The following is a 22,701-nucleotide window of genomic DNA, read 5'->3' as shown; positions in this document are numbered from 1 at the left end:
GCAGTCCCAGGTATACAATCTGCTGTTATTACCATTGTGGTATTCAGACTTTTTCTGTATGATCCAAAGCTATGGCTATAAACCATGGGTTTTTTTGATGACCCCTGAGGTTCTTAATAACGTAGAATTGTTTCTGACGGTTTTACTTTATTGTGTTGATGGCCTGACGTTTACTCTCCACCAAATCTCTAGGATGTGCCTCCTGTTCATAAATGGTGGATTATTGGCTCAATTGCTGGTTTGCTGAGCTCCCCTAGCTGGGAAACAACTTTTTGGCAAATCTTTAGGTGCTTACATCAAGGAAGCCATATAGGGAAGGTACCGTCTTACTTCAGAAGTTCAATACTCTGGTAGCACAAATGTCTGCTTCTTTAATGAACTTTTGTCTTCTGCAAGGCCTCCGGTTCTGTTGCTAGGCCTCATTTCTCAAGCCACTAAGTCTGGACACAAGCCCTCTTCACAATGAGAGATCATCAAATTTTCAAGTGGGGAGATATCGGTCATCGTTCTTGGCACCCTGGGAACAGGGCATTCCTGATACCGGGTTTCAGGGTGTTGTGACAAAAGTCACAAACTGGAGTTTCACCCTTTGCCTCCTCCTCAATTCCTGTTATCCAGTCTGCCAAGGTCTCCTTACTGTTGGATCGTTTCACCGCCCTTGGTAAGCTCCTCATTCAGGGGGTCATAGTCCTGGTTTTGGAGGCAGTTTAGTTCAGAAGGTTCCATTTTAATCTGTTGTCTGTCCCCAAAGCCACGGGAGTGGTTCATCCTATTTTAGATTCAACGTTTTTAACCAATCCCTGCTGATCCTAAAGCTTCATACAGAATGCACCTGTGCTATCATAGCCTCCCTTCACCAAAGTGATTATTGGCCTTGGTGGACATCAAGGATGTGTCATTACACATGCCCATTTTTCCTGCCCATCATAGCTACCTGTGCGTTGCTGTTGGGCATCCAGCAGTTCCAGTTTGTTGCTAATTACTTCGGTGTGTCCACAGCATCACATTTTTTTTGTCAGGATGCTTTCTCCTCTCTTGGCCCTACTTTAGTTACGGGGAGTCTCAAGAGTTGGGGTACTTGTCGATGCAAGCCCTATCATCAAACCTTCAGTTGGTAATTCAAACTCTGCAGAACTTCCTCCAGAAGTCAAAGCTAAAGCCTTCTCTTGCCTTAGAGTACCTGGGCCTGGTATAAAACCCAACCCTGTCCAGGGTCTTCCTTCCCCAGGAGATGCTACTATCTCTCCACTCTCAAACTCATAGCTTACTGTCCAGGAGCTGTCTTACCTTTTGCTTTTCCATGAAGGTTCTGGGCCTGGTGCTAGCCACCTTCAATGCAGTCTTCTATTATCAGTTTTACTCCAGGCCACTACAACTCAAGATACTGGCTGTGTGGGACAGAGTGGTTCAGTTCCTTACTCTCCCTATCCGACTGTCCAGGAAGAAAAGCTTCCCCCTTCGAAGATTTGGAAGATTCTAATGACAGTGCCCAATCTGTTGGGCTGGGTGAGGACCGTGAGAGCCTCTAGGTTCAAGAGACATTGGAGGAATCTTGTCTCCTGATCAACCTCTTGTTTCTTAGGGTTGTTTGTCTCTTCAGCATTGAATCTTCCCCCAATTGCAGGGTCATCCAAATAGGATCCAGACAGACAGCACTACGTCTGTAGCTTACATTCGCCATCAAGGAGGCAACATAAATCTCGCAGCTCAAAAACAAGTGGACCTGATTTCGGCTTGGGTGGAACCTCACATTCCAGGCATAGTAAAAATTGAAAGGTGGAATTCCTCAGTCTTCAACGCCCATTTTTCATGGGGAAGGGAGGGGGCATGCCATACATGGATCTCCTGGTGTCAAGGCTCTACAACAAACTGGATGGGTTTGTCACTAGGGCTAGGGATCCCTGGGCTTTCACAGTGGATTCCTTGTGCCTGTGTGGGATCAGTTCAGCCTAAAGATAGGTTTCCCAGCGATATTCATTGCTCTCTACTGGTCCAGGAGACCATGACACACAGGTGTAGTACAGCTCCTAACTCTCCGTGGGCAGTACCAGATAATCCATACTTCTGACCCAAGGATTGATTTTCCACCGTGCTTCTTGGTTGCTGGCTTAACAGGGTGGCTATTGAAGCCCGTATACTAGAAGGAAGGAGTCCTTCCAGATGCTGTTATCCCTGCACTAGCTAGGAATATGACCTTCCGCAGGGTCTACCATTGCACCTGGAAGATTTTGCTTGGTGCATGGAAAGAAAGTTCATCCTAGGAAGTACTTGGGGGTGGGATGCAATTTTCTTCCAGTGTGGCCCATACCAGCATTTGGCCTTGAGTACCATCATGAGTCTGATTCTCTTCTACAGAACTTGTGTAGGGAGGTCATCCATTACTGCCCCCTGTATGGGCCCCTGTGGGACTGCAACTGGGTATCTGCAAAAAATATTTCTATGCAGGGCTGACCTGCAGCTTTGCAACTCCGTGTCCTTTGATGTACTCTAAGAAACAGATTTTACAGGTAAGACACAAATCTAGTTTCTCTAGCGCTCATTGACAGACGTAGTCCTCGGTGATACACCACCTTCGGGTTATGTTGCCTCCACAGGAGCAGGACTAGACAGGAAATTAAAAAGCTCTGGCCACACCCTAGGGGCAGTCCCAGAGGGTATATCCTCTCTCTCTCTGCCTCAGCAAATCAGTTATTTTCTGTCTAGTTAGGAGTAAGGTGAGATCTTCAAGCAAGAAAGCTGAACTGGGCGACGGGCTGGATGTTGAGATCCGGTGGTCACCCCAGTTCAGCCTACGAGCGCGTGCAGGCCATAGCTCCGCGCTGGGTCGGCCGCGACAAAGTCCCATTAAAAGGACTGAACCCGCGAGTTAAACGTCTCGCTGAAACGCCAAAGACCATGAGTCACGGCGTCCGTATCGGTCGACAGCCCTCCCGCCCCGGTGGAGAGGGGTACTGTCAGGAGTTGGTGCCCGCCTGGTTCCGGTATGGTGAGTAGTATGTTCCCCCTTTTTTCCCTGACGGGTTTTGTGGTGAACGCGGGCCCCTCTCTGTATGGTAAGAAAGAGTCCTTTCTATCCTATAACATGTCACAAATCCTCCTACTTTGAGTGTGATTTTATGTGTGCAAAAGCCAGGAGGCTTGGTTTGGGAGCTAACAATCTATTGTATACATGTTTAAAAGATGTAATCTGTGGCATTCTGGGAATCTTATGGGTTAAGTATAAGCTACCTACCAGTCAGAAGCCACGGACATGTAGACTGCCTTCCAAATCAGATCTCCAGCTATTAGCAGGCCTCCCGAACGGCCACGCGGTCCGCCAGGGCCGGTACCGCCAACCACGCCATATCCCCATGCAGAGAGAGTGTTGTGTGCCCTGCAGCACACCGCTATTCAGTATAGGCCGCCGCCATTTTTTTTTGCTGGATCGCACGAGCCGCCATTTTGGCGTAGCCTCGTGTCTCCAGCATGGGGGCGGCCATGTTTGAGGTGATCCTACACCTCGTGGAGCTTGGGGGAGGCGCCGGAAGGCGTGCAGAGGGGCGGAGCCGCCTCCTTTCTTCTTGGGCAGCCAGCCAAAAGACTTCCTGTTTGTCAAGACAGCGCTGTAAGCTGTTGCAGTTTAACTCTGAGCATCAAGTGGTGAGCCTGGGGGTCTATCTCTCTCTCTCTCGATCGATAGGGATCCCTAGCAGGTAACACTAAGGGGCTTTTTGTGGCGCTGGGGGTCAGAAAAGAAAAAAAAAAAAAAAAAAAAGGTTTTTTTTCTTTACTTTTGAATTATATTATCCAGGAAGTAACTGGAGTTATTATGGACCCTGCCACACATATTCCCCCACCTGTTTCCCTCGAGGGGGCCTCGGGACCCGCCGGTGCACAGAGTATAGAGTCATTTACAGCAATTTTGGAGTCTATGGTGGCTCGGGTGGAGGCGGCCTGTCAGGGACGGGGGTCAAGGAAGCGACCCCCGCCTACCCCTATACCATCTGACACCTCTGACTCAGATTCAGAGATGGTCACGGCAGTTGCAGGTTCCTCTGCAAGGGCTGTTATCCCAGGTAAAGCCCCCTCAGACAGTGAGGAGGACGCTTCTTCTCTTGCTATAATTCAGGAAGAAGCATTGGTGGACGCACTAGTTATGGCAGTGCAAGAAACCTTAAAACTTGAGGCTTTACCGGCAGAGGCAACTGAAACAGAGAGGCCTTTTGGGACTAATAAGCCCATCAAGACGGCAAAGGCTTTTCCTGTACCTAAATGTTTTGGTAATCAGATTAAAGGAGAATGGGAGCATTCTAAACGTACCTTTACTATTTCCAAGCGTATTGCTAGACGCTATCCGTTTGAGGAATCCATCATTAAGAAATGGACGGTACCACCAGTCGTGGATCCGCCTATTTCCAGGCTGAATAAAGCCACGGTTATTCCAGTGGAGGACACTTCGTCCTTTAAGGATCCGGTGGATCGAAAGATAGAAGCAGAGTCCCGCACTATCTTTTCTCTGATAGGGTCAGCATTTAGACCAGTAATTGTTATTGGTCTAGTTTCCCAGACACTTACGGAATGGGCGAAAATGGTACGCCAAGATCTTAGGGGAAAAGATATTCCCCAGGAGACATCTGATTTGATGGAACAGATCATACAAGGGCTACGGTTTATCTGTGACGCAGCCTTGGACACCACTCCCTTGTTAGGGCATGCATCTAAGTTAGCAGTGATCCTCAGACGTGTGCTGTGGTTAAAATGCTGGTCAGCTGACCTAGGTTCCAAAAAGACCTTGACCAATCTCCCTTTTCAGGGGAATCGTTTATTTGGGGCCAACCTAGATGAAATCATTAAGGATGCCACTGGGGGCAAGAGCACTTTTTTGCCACAGGCTGCAAAAGCTAAGGGACCTCGCAACAAGCGAGGACCTTTCTTTACCGCCCATAAAGGGCGCCCGGCTGGTACTCCCGGGAAAGGCAAGACTCCTCCAGGAGGGTTCAAGAAGGGCTGGTCGGACAAGCAGAGGACCAACCCAGCCAAACCCGAAGTAAAGGAGTACACAGCCTGAAGGTGCGCCCCCACCCGGTTTCAGGGTGGGGGGACGTTTTCACCGGTATTCAGGACATTAGATCGAGCATCAACCACTACTACCGGTGCGATTCTTCCCTTCCAACATTTAAGTACCACAGGAAGCGGTAGTTACCGTTCCCTGAATAGATCTTTTCCTTTACCTTTTCCTAAGATTAGTCCCGATACCTCACAGGAATCGGATCTGATTGACCAGTTAGGCCAAGCAGCTTCTAGTCGGGTGACTTCGGTCCCTGAGGTTCAACCAGAAAAGGTCACCTTTCCTGATAACTATCAGGTATCTGATAAATGTGTGGAAACAGAAAACGACCAGACTTTCTCGGATGGTCGGGCCAGATAGCTCTAGGGACGCCTGGTTCAGATCCAATCAGCGCCAGTGGTCCTAGAAATTCTAGGCTGGCCTCCTCAAGCCGGCCTGGCCGACTTGGACATGTTAGTCGCAGACGTTCCGTGGGAACTTCGTCTCAGGGAGTGTCTGTGGTCTCAAGGACCAATTTACCTTCGTGCTTTACAGTCGCTGGTTTTAATGGCCTGGCCATTGAGACCCAAGTACTGAAGGACAGAGGTTTGTCTACTTCAGTCATTCCTACCCTTATTAAAGCAAGGAAAGCGACTTCCAGCAAAGTCTATTATCACACATGGAAGACTTATATTGCGTGGTGCGAATCTTTAGGATTTCCTCCACGTACCTATTCGGTGTCTCGAATATTGGCCTTTTTGCAACAAGGGGTTGAGCAGAAGCTAGCCTTGAGCACCATCAAGGGTCAAGTTTCAGCATTAGCAATCTTCTTTCAGAAACCTTTAGCTACCAAATCCTTGGTGTGGAATTTCATCCAGGGGGTGCGGCACCTGGCTCCTCCAGTCCGCGCGCCCTTACCGCCCTGGGATCTTAATTTGGTTTTGTCGGTTCTACAGAAACCTCCCTTTGAAAACATCAGGGAGATTCCCTTGCTTACTTTATCCCAGAAGGTGGTCTTCTTGGTGGCTATTACTTCTGCTCGCAGGGTGTCAGAACTGGCTGCATTATCATGCCAGTCCCCATACCTAGTGATTCATAGGGATAAGGTAGTACTTCATCCTAAGCCATCTTTTCTTCCTAAGGTGGTTTCAGATTTTCATCTGAATGAAGATATTGTACTACCTTCCTTGTGTCCTCAGCCCAAGCATCATCGGGAACATGCGTTGCATTCCTTAGATGTGGTTCGGGCAATCAGGGTATACCTGAAAGCTACGGAATCATTCCGTAAGACGGATTCACTTTTTGTGATCACGGATGGCCCCAGAAAGGGTTTGCCTGCATCTGCCGCGACCATTGCCAAATGGATTAGACAAACGGTGGTACAGGCTTATTCTATTAAGGGTCAGAGTCCTCCGTTCCCTGTTAGGGCGCACTCCACTCGAGCGCTCAGTACTTCCTGGGCCTTTCGCCATCAGGCGTCAGTGGTCCAGGTATGTAAGGCGGCCACTTGGTCGTCGGTACATACCTTTACAAAATTCTATAAAATTGATGTGACGGCATCGGCGAATGCCTCATTTGGCCGCAAGGTTTTGCAGGCCGCAATTTGAGGAGACCGGTGGTCTACCTCGAGGGTTTTTTTCTGTTTAAAAAAAAAAAAAAAAAAGAAAAATTTTTTTCGCTCTTTTGTTGAGTCTCATCATTAAGGATGAGCATTGTAAACTTCTAGTTGGCACCGGTTGGGCCTTCTAGATTGGGATTTGATTTCATTTTCCCACCCCTCAGTTGTGATACTGCTCTGGGACGTCCCGAAGGTGGTGTATCACTGAGGACTACGTCTGTCAATGAGCGCTAGAGAAAAATGGATTTTTGTAAAATCTTACCGTAAAATCCTTTTCTCTTAGCTCATTGACAGACGTAGTCCCCGCCCCTCTGTTTTTTTTGAGTTGGGTTGGGTTAAAATCTCTAAAGACTGCTTTTTCACATAACTGATTTGCTGAGGCAGAGAGAGAGAGGATATACCCTCTGGGACTGCCCCTAGGGTGTGGCCAGAGCTTTTTAATTTCCTGTCTAGTCCTGCTCCTGTGGAGGCAACATAACCCGAAGGTGGTGTATCACCGAGGACTACGTCTGTCAATGAGCTAAGAGAAAAGGATTTTACGGTAAGATTTTACAAAAATCCATTTTTTTCAAAAAAGTAAACGAAAAAATGGCCATTGTATGATACACAATGTTTTAGGAAACTAAGGTTCACTTAGGTTGAGGTTCATTTTTACACTATATAAAACACAGCATTCTGAATTAGCTGTTTAAGGAACAGGCACACTTTCTAGTTTGTAATAATTGTTATGAGAGATTTGTTGGAGTTTCTGTTGGTAAAATATTCAAGAAGATTGAGTTTTTATAGAAGCTTGCCTCATCTCACTCACTCTAGATTTGTGCAAACCGCAATAAAGCCGCTGTTAAAATGAACTTTAGTGCTATCCTTTGGCCCCTATAGTCAGCAACTGATCTTAGTGTTGGGGAAATGTTAATAGCAGTGAGTAGTTTTCAAACTTTCTTCCTATGTTCCCTGATGTATGTATTCCATAAAGTACAGCAATGTATGTATGTGCTTATCAACACAGAAAAACATGTATTGCTTTTGCAGTAAGAGTAACTTTTATATTCTGATTATAATTTATATATTAAAATAAAGCATGTTCCAATTAGAGTTATTGATCCTAGCAGCCAAGTCAAATTCATATAGATTTTTCTAAATCCAATTGAGAAATTAAAGCTAATGGTAAAATGCAAAATTAAGGCAACACTTTTTTTCTCCTGTCTAAATAGCTCATTAACTTTCACTTCTGACACATTTGGAGACAAGTGCTTAGAAGATAGTCAAACATATTTTGCCCAGAAATGTTAAGGGTTGGTGTTCTGTGTAATTTGCTGTACATTTTTATCTAAATGCTCTAGGTACATGATTTGGGGGAAGAACTAATTTTTAACCTCTCGTTTTACAGTGAATTCAGTGATATATTGTTGCTTCTAGTAAACAGATTGGCGGTCTTCTCATGATATCAATTCAGCCCATGTTTCTGAGAAGTGGGGGTAGCTTGCAGAAGGATGCAATATATTTTGGTTTGGGGTTAAATTGAGTTATATATTAGTGCTGCAATTTTTCTTTTGCCTTTCATATTGCTGGGATAGAAGGAGTGTGGTGTTTATCACCGTATACGACCTAACTATATCACAGGCGTCACTGCTGCAAAGCACCTAGATTCCAAGTCAAGTTCACACTTCATAAAGTAACGCTCTAACACTGCTGCTTAGCACCATAGCTCTGTGCTTCTTGCCATATGTCGCACACCTTTCAAAAATCTATTTAAACATTTCATGTGTTACAGGAACGTGTTTGAAATGTGTTTTTACCACCAGAGAAGAGCTTATTTCCCTTGGTTGCTTCTTGTATGAGTGCCAGCAGTTCATTTTGGTTTTAGCAAAAATTGTCAGGAATCGCTGTGTTGTTGTCAGTAGTGTGACATTCAGTATGGCTGGTAATCCCTTTGACCATTTCACTGCTGGATCTGCCTCCCGCATCAGGTATTAACATCACTTTTGCCAGTTTTCCCTTTTTTTATTTTTTGCTATTTTCCACTGTTTTTCTACTTACGACTTGAAGGGCTAATAAAAGACCCATATATTTGTTTTGAAAGCACATGGCCTGTAGAATTAAGATTGTGCTACTGATATTTACGATAGTTGCTCAAATGTATATCAAAACTATATTTTCACACCTGTCACATGCACATCCAGGGCAAAGTGACAACATCCCTAACAGCAATACATTTTATAAAGCGCTACGTACAATGCTAGAACAAATTCCCCAATCTATACAAAATTTGTGCAAACAATTATTCACATTTTTAAATGTTTACGCCAATAATGTCCACACTTAAAGTAATCTCATGCCACTATTTTCCACAAATTCAGGCTCTCTGGTCCCAATAAAGTTTCCATGCGGTTACTTTCATGCAGTTATTTCTTTACACATTCCTCAAACAAAACCAGTTCAGTCATATTATTATGCTCCGGTAATCCTCCACCACCAACATAGAGCACTCACCAAATATACAGTATCTCACAAAAGTGAGTACTTCCCTCACATTTTTGTAAATATTTTATTATATCTTTTCATGTGACAACACTAAAAAATGACACTGTGCTACAATGTAAAGTAGTGAGTATACAGCTTGTACAACAGTGTCCCCTCAAAATAACTCAACACGCAGCCAATAATGTCTAAACCGCTGGCAACAAAAGTGAGTACACCCCTAATTGACAATGTCCAAATTGGACCCAAAGTGTCAATATTTTGTGTGGCCACCATTATTTCCCAGCACTGCCTTAACCCTCTTGGGCATGGAGTTCACCAGAGCTTCACAGGTTGTCACTGGAGTCCTCTTCCACTCCTCCATGATGATATCAGGGAGCTGGCAGATGTTGGACACCTTGCACTCCTCCACCTTCCATTTGAGGATGCTCAATAGGGTTTAGGTCTGGCGACATAATTGGCCAGTCCATCACTTATACCCTCAGCTTCTTTAGCAAGGCAGTGGTCATCTTGGAGGTGTGTTTTGGGGTCATTATCATGTTGCAATACTGCCCTGCTGCCCAGTGTCTGAAAGGAGGGGATTATGCTCTGCTTCAGTATGTCACAGTACATGTTGGCATTCATGGTTCCCTCAATGAACTGTAGCTCCCCAGTGTCGGCAGCACTCATGCAGCTCCAGACCATGACACACCCCCACCACCATGCTTGACTGTGAGCAAGACACCCTTGTCTTTGTACTCCTCACCCTGTTTGCCACCACACACGCTTGACACCATCTAAACCATCTCATCAGACCACAGGACAGGGTTCCAGTAATCCATGTCCTTAGTCTGCTTATCTTCTGTAAACTGTTTGCAGGCTTTCTTGTGCATGATCTTTAGAAGAGGTTTCCTTCTGGGACAACAGCCATGCAGACCAATTTGATGCAGTGTGCGGCGTATGGTCTGAGCAATGACAGGCTAACCCCCCACCCCTTCAAACTCTGCAGCAATTCTGGCAGCACTCATATGTCTATTTCCCAAAGACAACCTCTGATTATGATGCTGAGCACGTGCACTCAGCTTCTTGGTCGACCGTGGCAAGGCCTGTTCTGAGTGGAATCTGTCCTGTTAAACCGCTGCATGGTCTTGGCCACCGTACTGCAGCTCAGTTCTTTGCCGTGAGATGCATATTGAACTTCCAGTGATCAGTATGAGAGAGTGAGAGCAATAACACCAAGTTAACACACCTGCTCCCCATTCAAACCTGAGATCTTGTAACATAAGGAGGCACCGGGAAGGAGGGAAAATAGCTAATTGGGCCCAATTTGGATATTTCCACTTAGGGGTGTACTCACTTTTTGTTGCCAGCAGTTTAGACATTAATGGCTGTGTGGTGAGTTACTTTGAGGGGGCAGCACATTTAGCCTGTTTACTACAATGTAGTGTACAGCTAGTATAAGTGTAATTTCTTCAGAGTTGTCACATGAAAAGATATAATAAAATATTTACAAAAATGTGAGGGGTTTAGTCACTTTTGTGAGATACTGTATATGACATGACCACCCACTACAGGTAAGTCATAATGTATTTGTTTTACAGGGTTTTTTTGGGACTATCCATTTCCACCAGGGTCAACCGCTTCACTCTCCTTTTACTTGTATTCCAGCCACATGAACTCATGCCACATAGAGAAGGGAACAGAGGGAGACCACCATAGTGTAAAACTTTAAAACATTTTATTTTTCATAAATCCATACAAATCTAATCACCATAAAAATGCTTCACCTAACACCTCCATAGTTATTCATGACCGCAAGCGGTCCCTTCTTGCACCTTTCCGGGTGTGTGCAACGTCACGTCCGGGTGCACTGTGTGTAATGACGTCACTTTCTGGCCCACCTCAACAATGGGTTATGTCGTCCTGACAAAATCAAGAGCCATTGCACATAGTGATATATTAAAATTATTGGTGTTAGTATTGGGTGCTTGTTTGGCACTTTGAATACAGCAGCTGTTGTGTTTTTTTTTCCTTTTTTTAGTTTTTTTTTTTTTTTATTTATTTTGGTTCATTTTCCTCCTAATGTGTATAATAATATCTTTTAACATGTATGTGGTGAAGCAATAACATGCTTTGGAAATACAGTCAGGTCCATAAATATTTGGACATCAACACAATTCTAATCTTTTTGGCTCTATACACCACCACAATGGATTTGAAATGAAACAAACAAGATGTGCTTTAACTGCAGACTTTCAGCTTTAATTTGAGGGTATTTATATCCACATCAGGTGAAAGGTGTAGGAATGACAACAGTTTGTATATGTGACTCACACTTTTTAAGGGACCAAAAGTAATGGGACAATTGGCTGCTCAGCTGTTGCATGGCCAGATGTGTGTTATTCCCTCATTATCCCATTTACAAGGAGCAGATAGAAGGTCCAGACTTCATTTCAAGTGTGCTATTTGCATTTGGAATCTGTTGCTGTCAACTCTCGATATGAGATCCAAAGAGCTGTCACTATCAGTGAAGCAAGCCATCATTAGGCTAAAAAAAAAACAAACAAACCCATCAGAGAGATAGCAAAAACATTAGGTGTGGCCAAATTAACTGTTTGGAACATCCTTAAAAAGAAAAAACGCACCGGTGAGCTCAGCAACACCCGAAGACCATTGAAAACAACTGGTGGATGACCGAAGAATTCTTTCCTTGGTGAAGAAAACACCCTTCACAACAGTTGGCCAGATTGAGAACACTCTCCAGGAGGTAGGTGTATGTGTGTCAAAGTCAACAATCAAGAGAAGACTTCACCAGAGTGAATATAGGGGGTTCGCCACAAGATGTAAACCATTGGTGAGCCTCAAAAACAGGAAGGCCAGATTTGAGTTTGCCAAACCACATCTAAAAAAGCCTTCACAGTTCTTGAACATCCTATAGACAGATGAGACCAAGATCAACTTGTACCAGAGTGATGGGAAGAGAAGAGTATGGAGAAGGAAAGGAACTGCTCATGATCCAAAGCATACCACCTCATCAGTAAAGCATGGTGCTGGTAGTGTCATGGCGTGGGCATGTATGGCTGCCAATGGAACTGATTCTCTTGTATTTATTGATGATGTGACTGTTGACAAAGCAGCAGGATGAATTCTGAAGTGTTTCGGGCAATATTATCAGCTCATATTCAGCCAAATGCTTCAGAACTCATTGGACAGCGCAGTGCAGATGGGCAATGACCTGAAGTATACTGCGAAAGCAACCAAAGAGTTTAAGGGAAAGAAGTGGAATGTTATGCAATGGCCAAGTCAATCACCTGACCTGAATCCAATTGAGCATGCATTTCACTTGCTGAAGACAAAACTGAAGGGAAAATGCCCCAAGAACAAGCAGGAACTGAAGACAGTTGCAGTAGAGGCCTGGCAGTGCATCTCCAGGTATGAAACCCAGCGCCTGGTGATGTCTATGCGTTCCAGACTTCAGGCTGTAATTGACTGCAAAGGATTTGCAACCAAATGTTAAAAAGTGAAAGTTTGATTTATGATTGTTAATCTGTCCCATTTACTTTTGGTCCCTTAAAAAGTGGTGGGAGGCACATACTCAAAACTGTTGTAATTCCTACACCGTTAACCTGATTTGGATGTAAATACCCTCAAACTAAAGCTGAAAGTCTGCAGTTAAAGCACGCCTTGTTTGTTTCATTTCAAATCCATTGTGGTGTATAGAGCCAAAAAGATTAGAATTGTGTCGATGTCCCAATATTTATGGACTGGACTGTATGTGCAGGTGGGCTTCCTGCTTCCTTTTTTAGCATGATACTAAAATGAAGCCCCTAAGGAACCATTAATACTTATGTTTTGCCGTAACGTGCAGTAAACCAGATGTTTCGCTGCGTGTTATCACAGCACCAGGAAGTTCACTAGCAAACCTTCATACTTACCTGTTCTGTGCAATAATTTTGCACAGAGCAGCAGCAATACTTTTCTTGGGTCCCCTGCTGGCATTCTTGGCACCTCCTGCCTTTGAGTATCCCCCTCCCTCTAAGCTAAGGGGGATCCTGAGCTGCAAAGTTTGCATCTATTGTCAACAAAGTGGGTGGCTCAGCCCTACCATCCACTCCCTCGTCACTGGATCTGATTGACAGCAGCAGGAGCCAGTTATGAAGGGAGAGAGAGAGCAAAGCTTCTGCTTTTGGTCACAGTGCTGGACCAAGATCAGGCTCAGGTAAGTATTTAGGGGCACCTAAAAGTTTTTACCTTTTAATGCAGAGAATGCATTAAGGCTAAAAAAACAAAACAAAAAAAAAACCCTTTAGCTTTTACAACCACTTAAAACTTCCATATAGTAACTCATGCGTCATTCAATCTTTCTAACAAACCGCTGTTTCCAAATTTCCTTTGTGAAATTTGGTATTCTGTTTCAACTTTACAAATTATATTTCAAGGTCAGGCTGCACATACATGACTATACATGACTTTTCAGAAGTGTTGTGGGATGTAAAGGCAGCATAGGTCACTGTTCTCTTGACAGCTGTGTTAGCATGTGAGCTGATTATGTATGGGGTGCTTAGAAAAGGTGGTATAAAAATGCTGTGCCATATTATAGATCCTGTTGTACCTGATCCAGGAATGTAAGAGGACAGCAAAGTAAAGCAGACTAGAAAAGAGAAGCGAGTGGGAGACATTTTAAATGATAAATTCTTGTAGGCATGTCTTTTGTCTGTCTGATGTGAATAGTCTGGCAATCTGTGGGGGCATACAGCTGTGACAGACTATCTTTCGAAGTGACAGTTGGAGGAAAAGCGTCCAGAGTGGCTGCAATGAATATTTACAGCCGATATCCTATTATCTTGGTGCAGAGATAAGTCATTGTGGTTGACTGCTGTACCTATAGAATACAGTCATGTGTAAATGTATGCATTGTACAAGAACAAATGCATATTTTAAATTCTGAAAATATGACCACGCTCAAACATCTGAGTACCTCTGTTCTGCTTAGAGCACATGGGCACAGTGACTCTGTAAATCAGGAATTATTTGTTCTGCATAGAATACACCATAAGAGATCACTGTTACATAGCTTTACAAGTACCACATCAAAGATAATGTCTCATTACAAAGAGTTGCTTCTATTGTTAAAATCCATACTCATCTTACTTTTGTAGGGCTCGCTGAGAAGATGTTAGCACAAAACAACAAACTTTTAACCTTTATTAAAGACTGAACAGCCTTATGTTTCTTACCCACCTGGGATGATCTTCAGGGCAAAATGTAGACTACAATGGAACGGTTTTGAAGTGGCCTAAAATGTTTTCTTTTGACATTCACTGCTCTATAGCTCCCAGAATCTTTCTTCTGTTGCGCAGTGCTGAAGAAATCTATATTCACACTTTCTGCTGTAGTTGTAGGCATTTTCTGTTATAGTAGCATATTCCCACAGCAGCCACCGTGCAGAGGCATAAGAGGCTTTGATTTCTCTGGCAGTTTTCAGCACATTATTTTTCATTATAATGACTGCTAAATGCTGCAGCAGGATGTCAGTTTTTTATCACTACAGAAAGCAGGTGCTTTCTCGTGACATTTAACTAAAATAAAGCAATGCCTGCCCTTTCTTTAGACTTAATCCATGCTGTGATAGTTAAAGGAGCGTTTAGTCTTAAGGAAGTGAATTTTTTAAAGCAAGGGCTGGTTAATGCATTACAGTTTTGTCTCGCAGTTAAAGCTGAAACCTGCACCTTTCTTTTAAAGCGTTTGCCCTGTTTTATTTAAGTCAGTTTTGCGCTATTTCAATTAATGTTGTAGACTGCAAATTACAACTTGACACATGAGCATTAAAACATTAGAGCATTAAAATTTGGCTTATTTTACTTATACCTTATTACGTTTTTGAAATCTGGGTGTACATTGTTTATCCATCATTAACAAAGCAAAAGAATCGGACTGTTTTTTTTTTTTTTTTAAAGATATGCTCCCTAAAATTAAACCTTTAATTAATGGAGCTGTGTAAGAAATTGCTTTAAAGCAAAATAATACAGGCGCTAAGCAGCATATTACCACCAGAGGGGGACATACAACCACAGAACAGCAAGCCTGTGAAATTCTTTGTTGTAAGATTTTTATTATAATCATTCAACATGTGTTTGTAGTTAAAATAATAGTTTGTAAATGATGGAAATTATAAAAACACCCAGCTCGTCTCTAACTTTGAGTTATAGGTAATTGGCCGGCTTTTATTCTAAATTTTACCCGCTGACTTGCTGGATTTGTGAGTTCAGGTGTTAAATCTGACTTCACATGGTATTTAAATTTCAGAATCAGCATAAACTCTGGAGTGGGAGGCAAGCTTAACATAAACTCCTGAAGAACTGCAGGAGTGACATTATTAACAAATGGGACATACATTTAAATACCATCCAAGACAAAGATGGATTATATTAAAAGGTTTTGTTTTATAAGGGTGCTGTTGCCTCTTAATGTTTTTCTCTCACTCTTTTGAACAAATGATTCCTCTCATTTAGTTGTAAAAGGACACACTGAATGATTCAGTTTTCTGCACAGATGACCCAACAGTACCAAGGCACACTTAACGACTGCAAATATTCTCTGATTCCACGTGTGTGATCAAGACATTGCAGTGCCGAACAATAGGGAAAACCAATTGGAATCAATTAAACATTTACTTTTTTTACATACAGCACACGAGTCTTAGGACAACTGCCTTTACTTCGTTGTCTTGTAAGAAAAAAATCAGAATACCTATCATTAAATCAAAATGAACACATCACCAGCAATATTAAGAGATCAGTCTGTGGTTGTGATTAGGCTTCCTCCTTGTAATAGATAAACTTGTAGCAGTGAATGTAGTAGAGCTGCACAGAAGGGTGGGCATATGGCAGGGTACATATAAACAGGATTCCAATGTGCAGGCTGTACTAAGCAGGAACACAATGCTCATGTTGGGGTGTGAAGATGGGCAGCTGTACAACCAGTCACTCGATAGGGACATGTGGGAATGATTTAACAGCAGAAAAATTAAGCATATATCTCTATAAATAGGATGGGGGATGTACATAATATTAACTTAAAAACTTTGCAGATTTTAGCTTGTTTTATTTTAAGATAGGTTTTAAAGGCATATTCCGTATTAAAAAAAAAAAAAATAAATGCATCCATATTGCCAAAATAAAAATGTGCATTTATTCATTTTTAGCATTTCAACCTCGATCAGTGCTCAGGCACCCGCAGACTATTTGTCTAGCCCCAGGTCTGTATGGTGGTATGGAACTTTGGCTATGGAGCTGGAGGAAGTAATCAATGGACAACAGTTAAAAGGCTGTAACCACACATGTACATGTTCTTCTGCCGTGGTGTAGTTTTCCATTCACAGAGTCACAGTGTGAATGAATGACACAAAAGTGTGGGCAAAACCATGTACAGCCACGCTGAAAACAAATAATAAAAAAAAAAACAAAACAAAATACCATGCTGTAGGGAAAATAACCCTGCAATTTAGGTAAGAGGGGCGGTGGTTTGAGAGTGAAGGGCTGCAGAATGGCTCCATATTTCATGTTGCACCAATAAAGCATTGGGTGTAACATGAACATGGTCATAAAGGTGGAATTAGGCTCACTTAGCTAGGCCAAGGGCATTCTCTCTCTCCTCATAGATAATTCTTATAAACCGACCGGCGGGGTTTGTTATTTATTATGCGGCATTTCAATTTATGACCTTTTCTTGTGATTTTCTCTGGAAAGCTCTTTTTGATTGGAATTTTTACGTGCCAACATATGTCACGCTCCTTTGCTCAATGGTTTCACCATATGCAGTTTTCTTTTCCAGCCCTCAAATTTTCCACTCGCCTGCTCACATTTTGCAAGTGGAAAATGATGTGTGGGACTGCCTAGGGGGCCGTTCTCCCAGCAATCGCCCAGGGGAGGAAAGGAAGAGGAAAGCCGGCCAGATCTTAATCAGAGCAGGGATCGCCCCGCTGTAACAGCTTTCATTAGAATTGCCGGGTACTCATTGTCACACACAGCACCGCCTCCATGCCCGGCTCCTTTGGTAGACAGAACACTGGTCCAATGCCTGGACATTTGACGTCTATCATAGGAGCTGATCCAAGAGGCGGGACTATGTGTAATGGCGAGCGCCCAGCAATTCAAATGAAAGATGTTACAGCGGGGTGATCCCCGCTCTGTGATTATCCGGCTGGCTTTTCTCTTCCTCTCCTCTCTCTCTTCCCCTGCACAGGTGAGGCTGCATTGACGGGCACAGGTGAGGCTGCATTGACGGGCACAGGTGAGGCTGCATTGACGGGCACAGGTGAGGCTGCATTGATGGGCACTGATCAGGTTGCATTTATGAGCACTGGTGAGGCGGCATTCATGGTCACTGATCAGGCTGCACTGATAGGCACTGGTGAGGTTTCAGTGATGGGCACTGATGAGGCAGCACTGGTGGGCACTGATGAGGTTTCAGTGATGGGCACTGATGAGGCAGCACTGATAAGCTTCACTGATGATGCTGCATTGATGGGCACTGGTAAAGTTGTTATTAATATTTATGTTTATAACTTTTGCATTCATGCAAAAACATTGAACAGTGTCATTTTATGGGATAATTTATAAAGGCATGTTTAGGGGTGGAATTAGGAGCAGGGTAGGGTTTAGGTAGGGCAGCTGATGGCAAGTAATCCTTAAAGCCTGGCTAGTAGCTCAGGACTTGACATTTTGATCCCTGGTCTATTCTATATGTTTCTGTCCTAATGCACTGGCTTTTAATAGTCCTCCCAGTTATTAATACTGTACTCTTTTTCATTTGTGCACAGAAAGAAAACATTCCATTTATAGGCCTGTGGGCTTTACTGTATATTGGTTGTATGCTATCTTTCTATCATTAAAAGTGAAAGAAAGGTGGACGTGGCCTATGAACTGTTAATGTGTATATGTAAAGTATATATTATAGTATTAGAGCCATGTACTACTTTCCCACAGGAGATTCATTACCATTTCCCCCATATCCTGTCCAACACTAACACCTCACTACCCAGTATCCATGGTAGTAGTGAGGTGGCTTTTTCCTATCTATGTAGTATGCAAAGAGAAGAGCACTGTGGACATACCCTTCTTGCATCAACTCAGCGAATATATTTCAATTTTTTTATTTTTTCTCTTCCCCCTCCCAGCTTTTCTTTGCAGTAAACCACCATCTTTTTCCTGTTAGTAGTACTGGAACTTCCCTGCACACAATGATTCTCATGGCTCATGCACTCTCACTCTCTCTGCTCTTCTCTTCAGTTTTGCACTCATCCCACACAGTCTTGTGCAGTGTTACATTCTTCTTTTGTGTTTTTGCTTCTCCTTTTTCATCCTGTACCCTCACTGGAGCCCCTGGACTCTGGAATACATAAAGCCTCAGAAGCAAAGGCCAAGGACCATCCTCACTAACAGCACATATGCACAAAGTGCACATTCATGCAGCACTAAGCTGGCAGCTTATACGTTTAGTGCTTGTTCCCTCCATATCCGTCATCCTGTTTACCCCCACCATAACATTGCGATGAGGTGGGTTGTGGTGCTTTGTGTAAAAATATAGATATGCTGCATTATGCGCAACACGTCACACTTCACTGCATGTCATTGAACATTAACTAGAACGAAGCATCATTTTGTAATGTGACACTTCAAAAAAAAAAAAGTAGGAGAAAGTATTTAGTGAAGTATGTGTGGGCTGCTGTGATTGAACCTTTACCTGTTTGCAATGCTTTCCAGGATTTTTTTTTTTTTTACTCTAAAAACTCAGGTTGCTTGGGTACCAAGCCCTGTACTATCATTCATGGTTAAGCAGCTCATGTCGGCTATGAGAAAGTTGGTCTTTTCATGGCTACTTTGCACTATTTTAAAGTAATTGTATACACTGACAGCTTATTCTGTTGGCTTTTTAGTGCATATGTTTTAGCACTTCTTATTGCAGAAGGTTCACTTTAAGGTGCTCATAGACCTTAAATGAGTCTCCTAAGCCAGCAGTTTTTGGTTGCGTCCAGTAAAGATTTAATTTCTGCGTGGCAGCCTCTGATGGCCTAGAATGAAATATTATTTATGACTGATTTAGGCACATGTGTTAAACCAATGTAAATCTGCAAGTATACACTGAGGAACAGAAAAAATAAAAACTGCTCCTTTAAACAATATATTCATACTGAAGAAAATACAGGAATGTGAATGAAACCTATGAATTAAGATTTGCCAATAGAATTTAGCAAACCGCAATGGTACCATTTTAGAAGATCTACAGTAGACACATTACATCAAGTAAGATAATAGTGGGTATGCAGTTTATTACACTGTGCTCTTGGAAGTTTACCTAGCAGTGTCTATGTATGTATGTGACACTTATCAGTACAGTATGATGCTGACTGGAAACAAAAAGGACAGAATGTTCAAGAATAATAATTCCTTCAGGAAGGAAAATGTGTCATTTTCTCTACAAGTTATTACAGATCACAAGTGGTTTAACATAGAGTGCTGCGTGTGATGAAATACAAGTTTGGTTTTATTTGGTCTTGGATTAGGGGGAGAAGGTTTTGCATTTCAATATTTTTATTGAAACAAAAGTTTGAATAATAACACACAAGTTGTAATTTGGATCATCATTTAGACATAAGGTGTGTGTTATACAGCATACGCAAGGGTAGTGTAACGCAAGGGTAGTATAACAACAACGTGGTGCGGCATTGGACAAGAAATCAGGACATATCATGAGTTCACGCTCTGAATAGATTTGGAGAATGTGAAGGAGTGATAAAGTGTTTTTTCATTGCTGTCTATGTCTCCCCCCCCCCCCCCCCCCCCGAGCTAATTTCCCTTAAATTTCTATCATTGTGATGGGTTTAGAGGGACAGGAAGTGATTAGAAACTTCTCTAGTGGGGATAGAGGCAGCAGTTAAAACACTTTTTAGTGGAAATTGGAAAGCTTAGAAATCCTGTTAGGATTGTTTTTTTGTCTTCATTTCCTAGTGAGCCCCATTACCCTTATTTCTCGTGAGTCACAAGAATAAAAAGTGCTTGCAAATCTCTGCTATGGGGACACAGACAACTCTACAGAAGTTCTAATCTTCCCTACCCTATTCATAATGCTAGAAAATTTTGGAGTCAGCTGAAATGGTTTATCATATTTTCACTGCCTTAAATTTGGTGTCTCTGGTGCTATCATATTACAGTGATCAGACATACAGTTTTGAAATTTTTTGTTGGAAGTTTTGATTTAGAAATGCTTTTAACTATCATTAGAATTGTGTTGAGTAACCCACATTAGAATGTTTTCATGAAACACAACACAGTTAAACATACTTTTTGCAAGTGTTCTCAATTTTATGCTTAAATAACTTTTTAATACTTATATTTTAGGTAAAGAGGAAGAATTTCCCAAAAAGCCACTGGGTCATATTCCTCCTGAACCACCACCAGTACACATGAATCATATCATGAATGGGCAAAAGAATACTAGCAAACTTCCATCTCAAGTAAAACCTGAGAAAGTACCATCTCCGAACAAACCTCAGCAAGTGTCGCCACCTGGAGAAAGGAGAATGAAGAATTCCACTGAAAAGTCTACGGTCAGGTCATCAAAAAGAGGAGCTGCTGATTTCCGTGCAGAGCAGCCTAAACAAGACCATCATTATAAGAAGTTTCCACATCCCAGCACGTTGTCTCAGGACAACATTAAATACTATGATCACGCTGCTGCTAACCAAAACTCAAATGCAACTTCCAGTGCATCTAAGGAAATCACTCCGAAATGGAACGTACCTTCAGATTCTAAAAATAAAGAGCTTCTTCTGAAACACATGGGTGAAGCAAAAGCAAACCCACCAGACTATAATGTCGCAGTCCAGGCTGATAATCGCAATCTGACTGCTAAGCACAGAAATAGGGTTGCTGATATGGGAAATAAACGTGGGTCAAATGCATCTCAGTATGACAATGTTTCTGGAGGTGAGAATGAAAATGACAATCAGGTTGAAAATCCTAGGCATTCGGCAGATCTGGCCTCTCCAAGGAATGTGATGTACATCAGTGCCACTTCCTCACGGCATCCTTCAAAAGGCTCTAGTCCAGCTAGGTTAATTGAGAATAATTTGGGAATGAATATGCATACACATTCTCTAGTACGTGCTCCACCATATCAGGGTACTAATGACGGATACAGTCAAAAGCAACCTCCACCACCATATTATGGCAGTACTCCTCTTTATATAGACAGTGCTAAATCTTCAATGAGCCGTCTAAACAGTGAACCTCATTCACCAGTAAACTGGGGTAATCCATCCAGTAAAACTTATGGGTATAGCATTGATGTTCCTCCTGATAAAATGCCAGTCAATTCAAACATTAGACAAAACTCTGGTATGTCACCCTCTAGTAGAATTGAAGTCCTACCTGCAGATGAAACTGCAACTCTTCGTTTAGGCAATTTTAACAATAAAGAAAAACAAAAGTTTATTCTTCCACCAGTAGACTATGTTGCGGACCATACGTTCTTCCCCGATGTATCCTTTCAGACATTTGGACAGCCCTTAAACACAGAAGCTTCAAGAAGTTATTTGTCAAGTATACAGAGATTTCCAGACTCGCAGCAACCTGCAAGTCCAGTCAACAATTTTTCGGCTTTGTCAATTAACAGTTCAGTAAGGCCAAGAACTTCTCCACAAGGTGATCATGGAAACCCACCACACTATCTTCATTCCAAATCTGGAGTCAGTTCTCCAGCCTATCGAAATCGTCGTGACGGTTTAATAATGCACGAGTCTGTGATGCTGTGAATGGCAATCTCAGTCTGGTTGCCTGGAGACAGCCTATTTCTTTGTCTTTGAAAGAACAGTTTAGACCTAAATCTTTGGTTTGTGTTAGAGGATCTGAAATAGAAAATCACAGAGTAACACCAACATGCAGGCTTTGTTAAAATATGCATGGGTGTAACGGTTTCTAGACTTTAGGTTCTACAGTCTAGAATCCTTAAAATGTAGCCTTTTTGTACATACTATTTTGAAATATTTATTAAACCTCTAGCTACAGTTCATTAGTGCCTGAACCTAGCCTAATCTGTTTGCTATTTAGTTGTTTCAAGGTTTTTGATACATAAATGTTAGGAAACTTCTATGAAAAAGTGTTTCAATGTAAGATTGCAGCTGGGAATAGGCTGAAAATATTTATTGCACCAATAGTGGCATTTAAAGTAGTAACTGTATGGAATCTTACAGTTCTCTCTACCTACCTGTCTCTATTAATACTTTTTTAAATTTATTTTCTAGATCTATATAGTACTAATATATTAGGCAGGACTCTAAATTCCATTAAGCCACTCTTAAAAAGTCCCTACTCATAGCGGTTTATAACCCAAAATACCCCTCATTTGGTTATACCTGCATCCCAAGCATGCAAGAGCCAGTGTAGTCAGCAGCCAAATAACCTTTCACTGTTTTTGAAGAGTAATATTGAAGGAAGCACTCAGAGTAGACCCATGCTTGATAGTGTTGTATCCTTACATATTTTTCCATTTTTACTGGCTGCATTCAGCATAGGGCAGGCTAGATTTGCCCATTGAAATT

At 42.4% G+C, this 22,701-nt stretch overlaps 1 protein-coding gene across 2 annotated transcripts in view; it reads left to right on the top strand.

Moving 5' to 3' along the window:
* The window catches only part of USP6NL (USP6 N-terminal like), a 255,657-nt gene extending 233,204 nt beyond the window's left edge, over positions 1–22,453 (top strand). For both annotated transcript variants that reach the window (XM_082254346.1, XM_082254347.1), the window contains one exon: positions 20,501–22,453. In XM_082254346.1, the coding sequence (XP_082110472.1) occupies positions 20,501–21,915 (1,415 nt within the window). In that variant the 3' untranslated portion in view covers positions 21,916–22,453. The remainder of the gene's footprint in view (positions 1–20,500) is intronic.
* The last annotated feature ends 248 nt before the right edge of the window (positions 22,454–22,701 follow it).

The sequence above is a fragment of the Pelophylax lessonae genome (genome assembly GCF_965119305.1).
Source record: "Pelophylax lessonae genome assembly, chromosome: 4".
Lineage (NCBI taxonomy): Eukaryota > Metazoa > Chordata > Amphibia > Anura > Ranidae > Pelophylax > Pelophylax lessonae.
The sequence above is the reverse complement of the archived record's forward strand: the minus strand, read 5'-3'. Positions and strand labels throughout refer to the sequence as shown.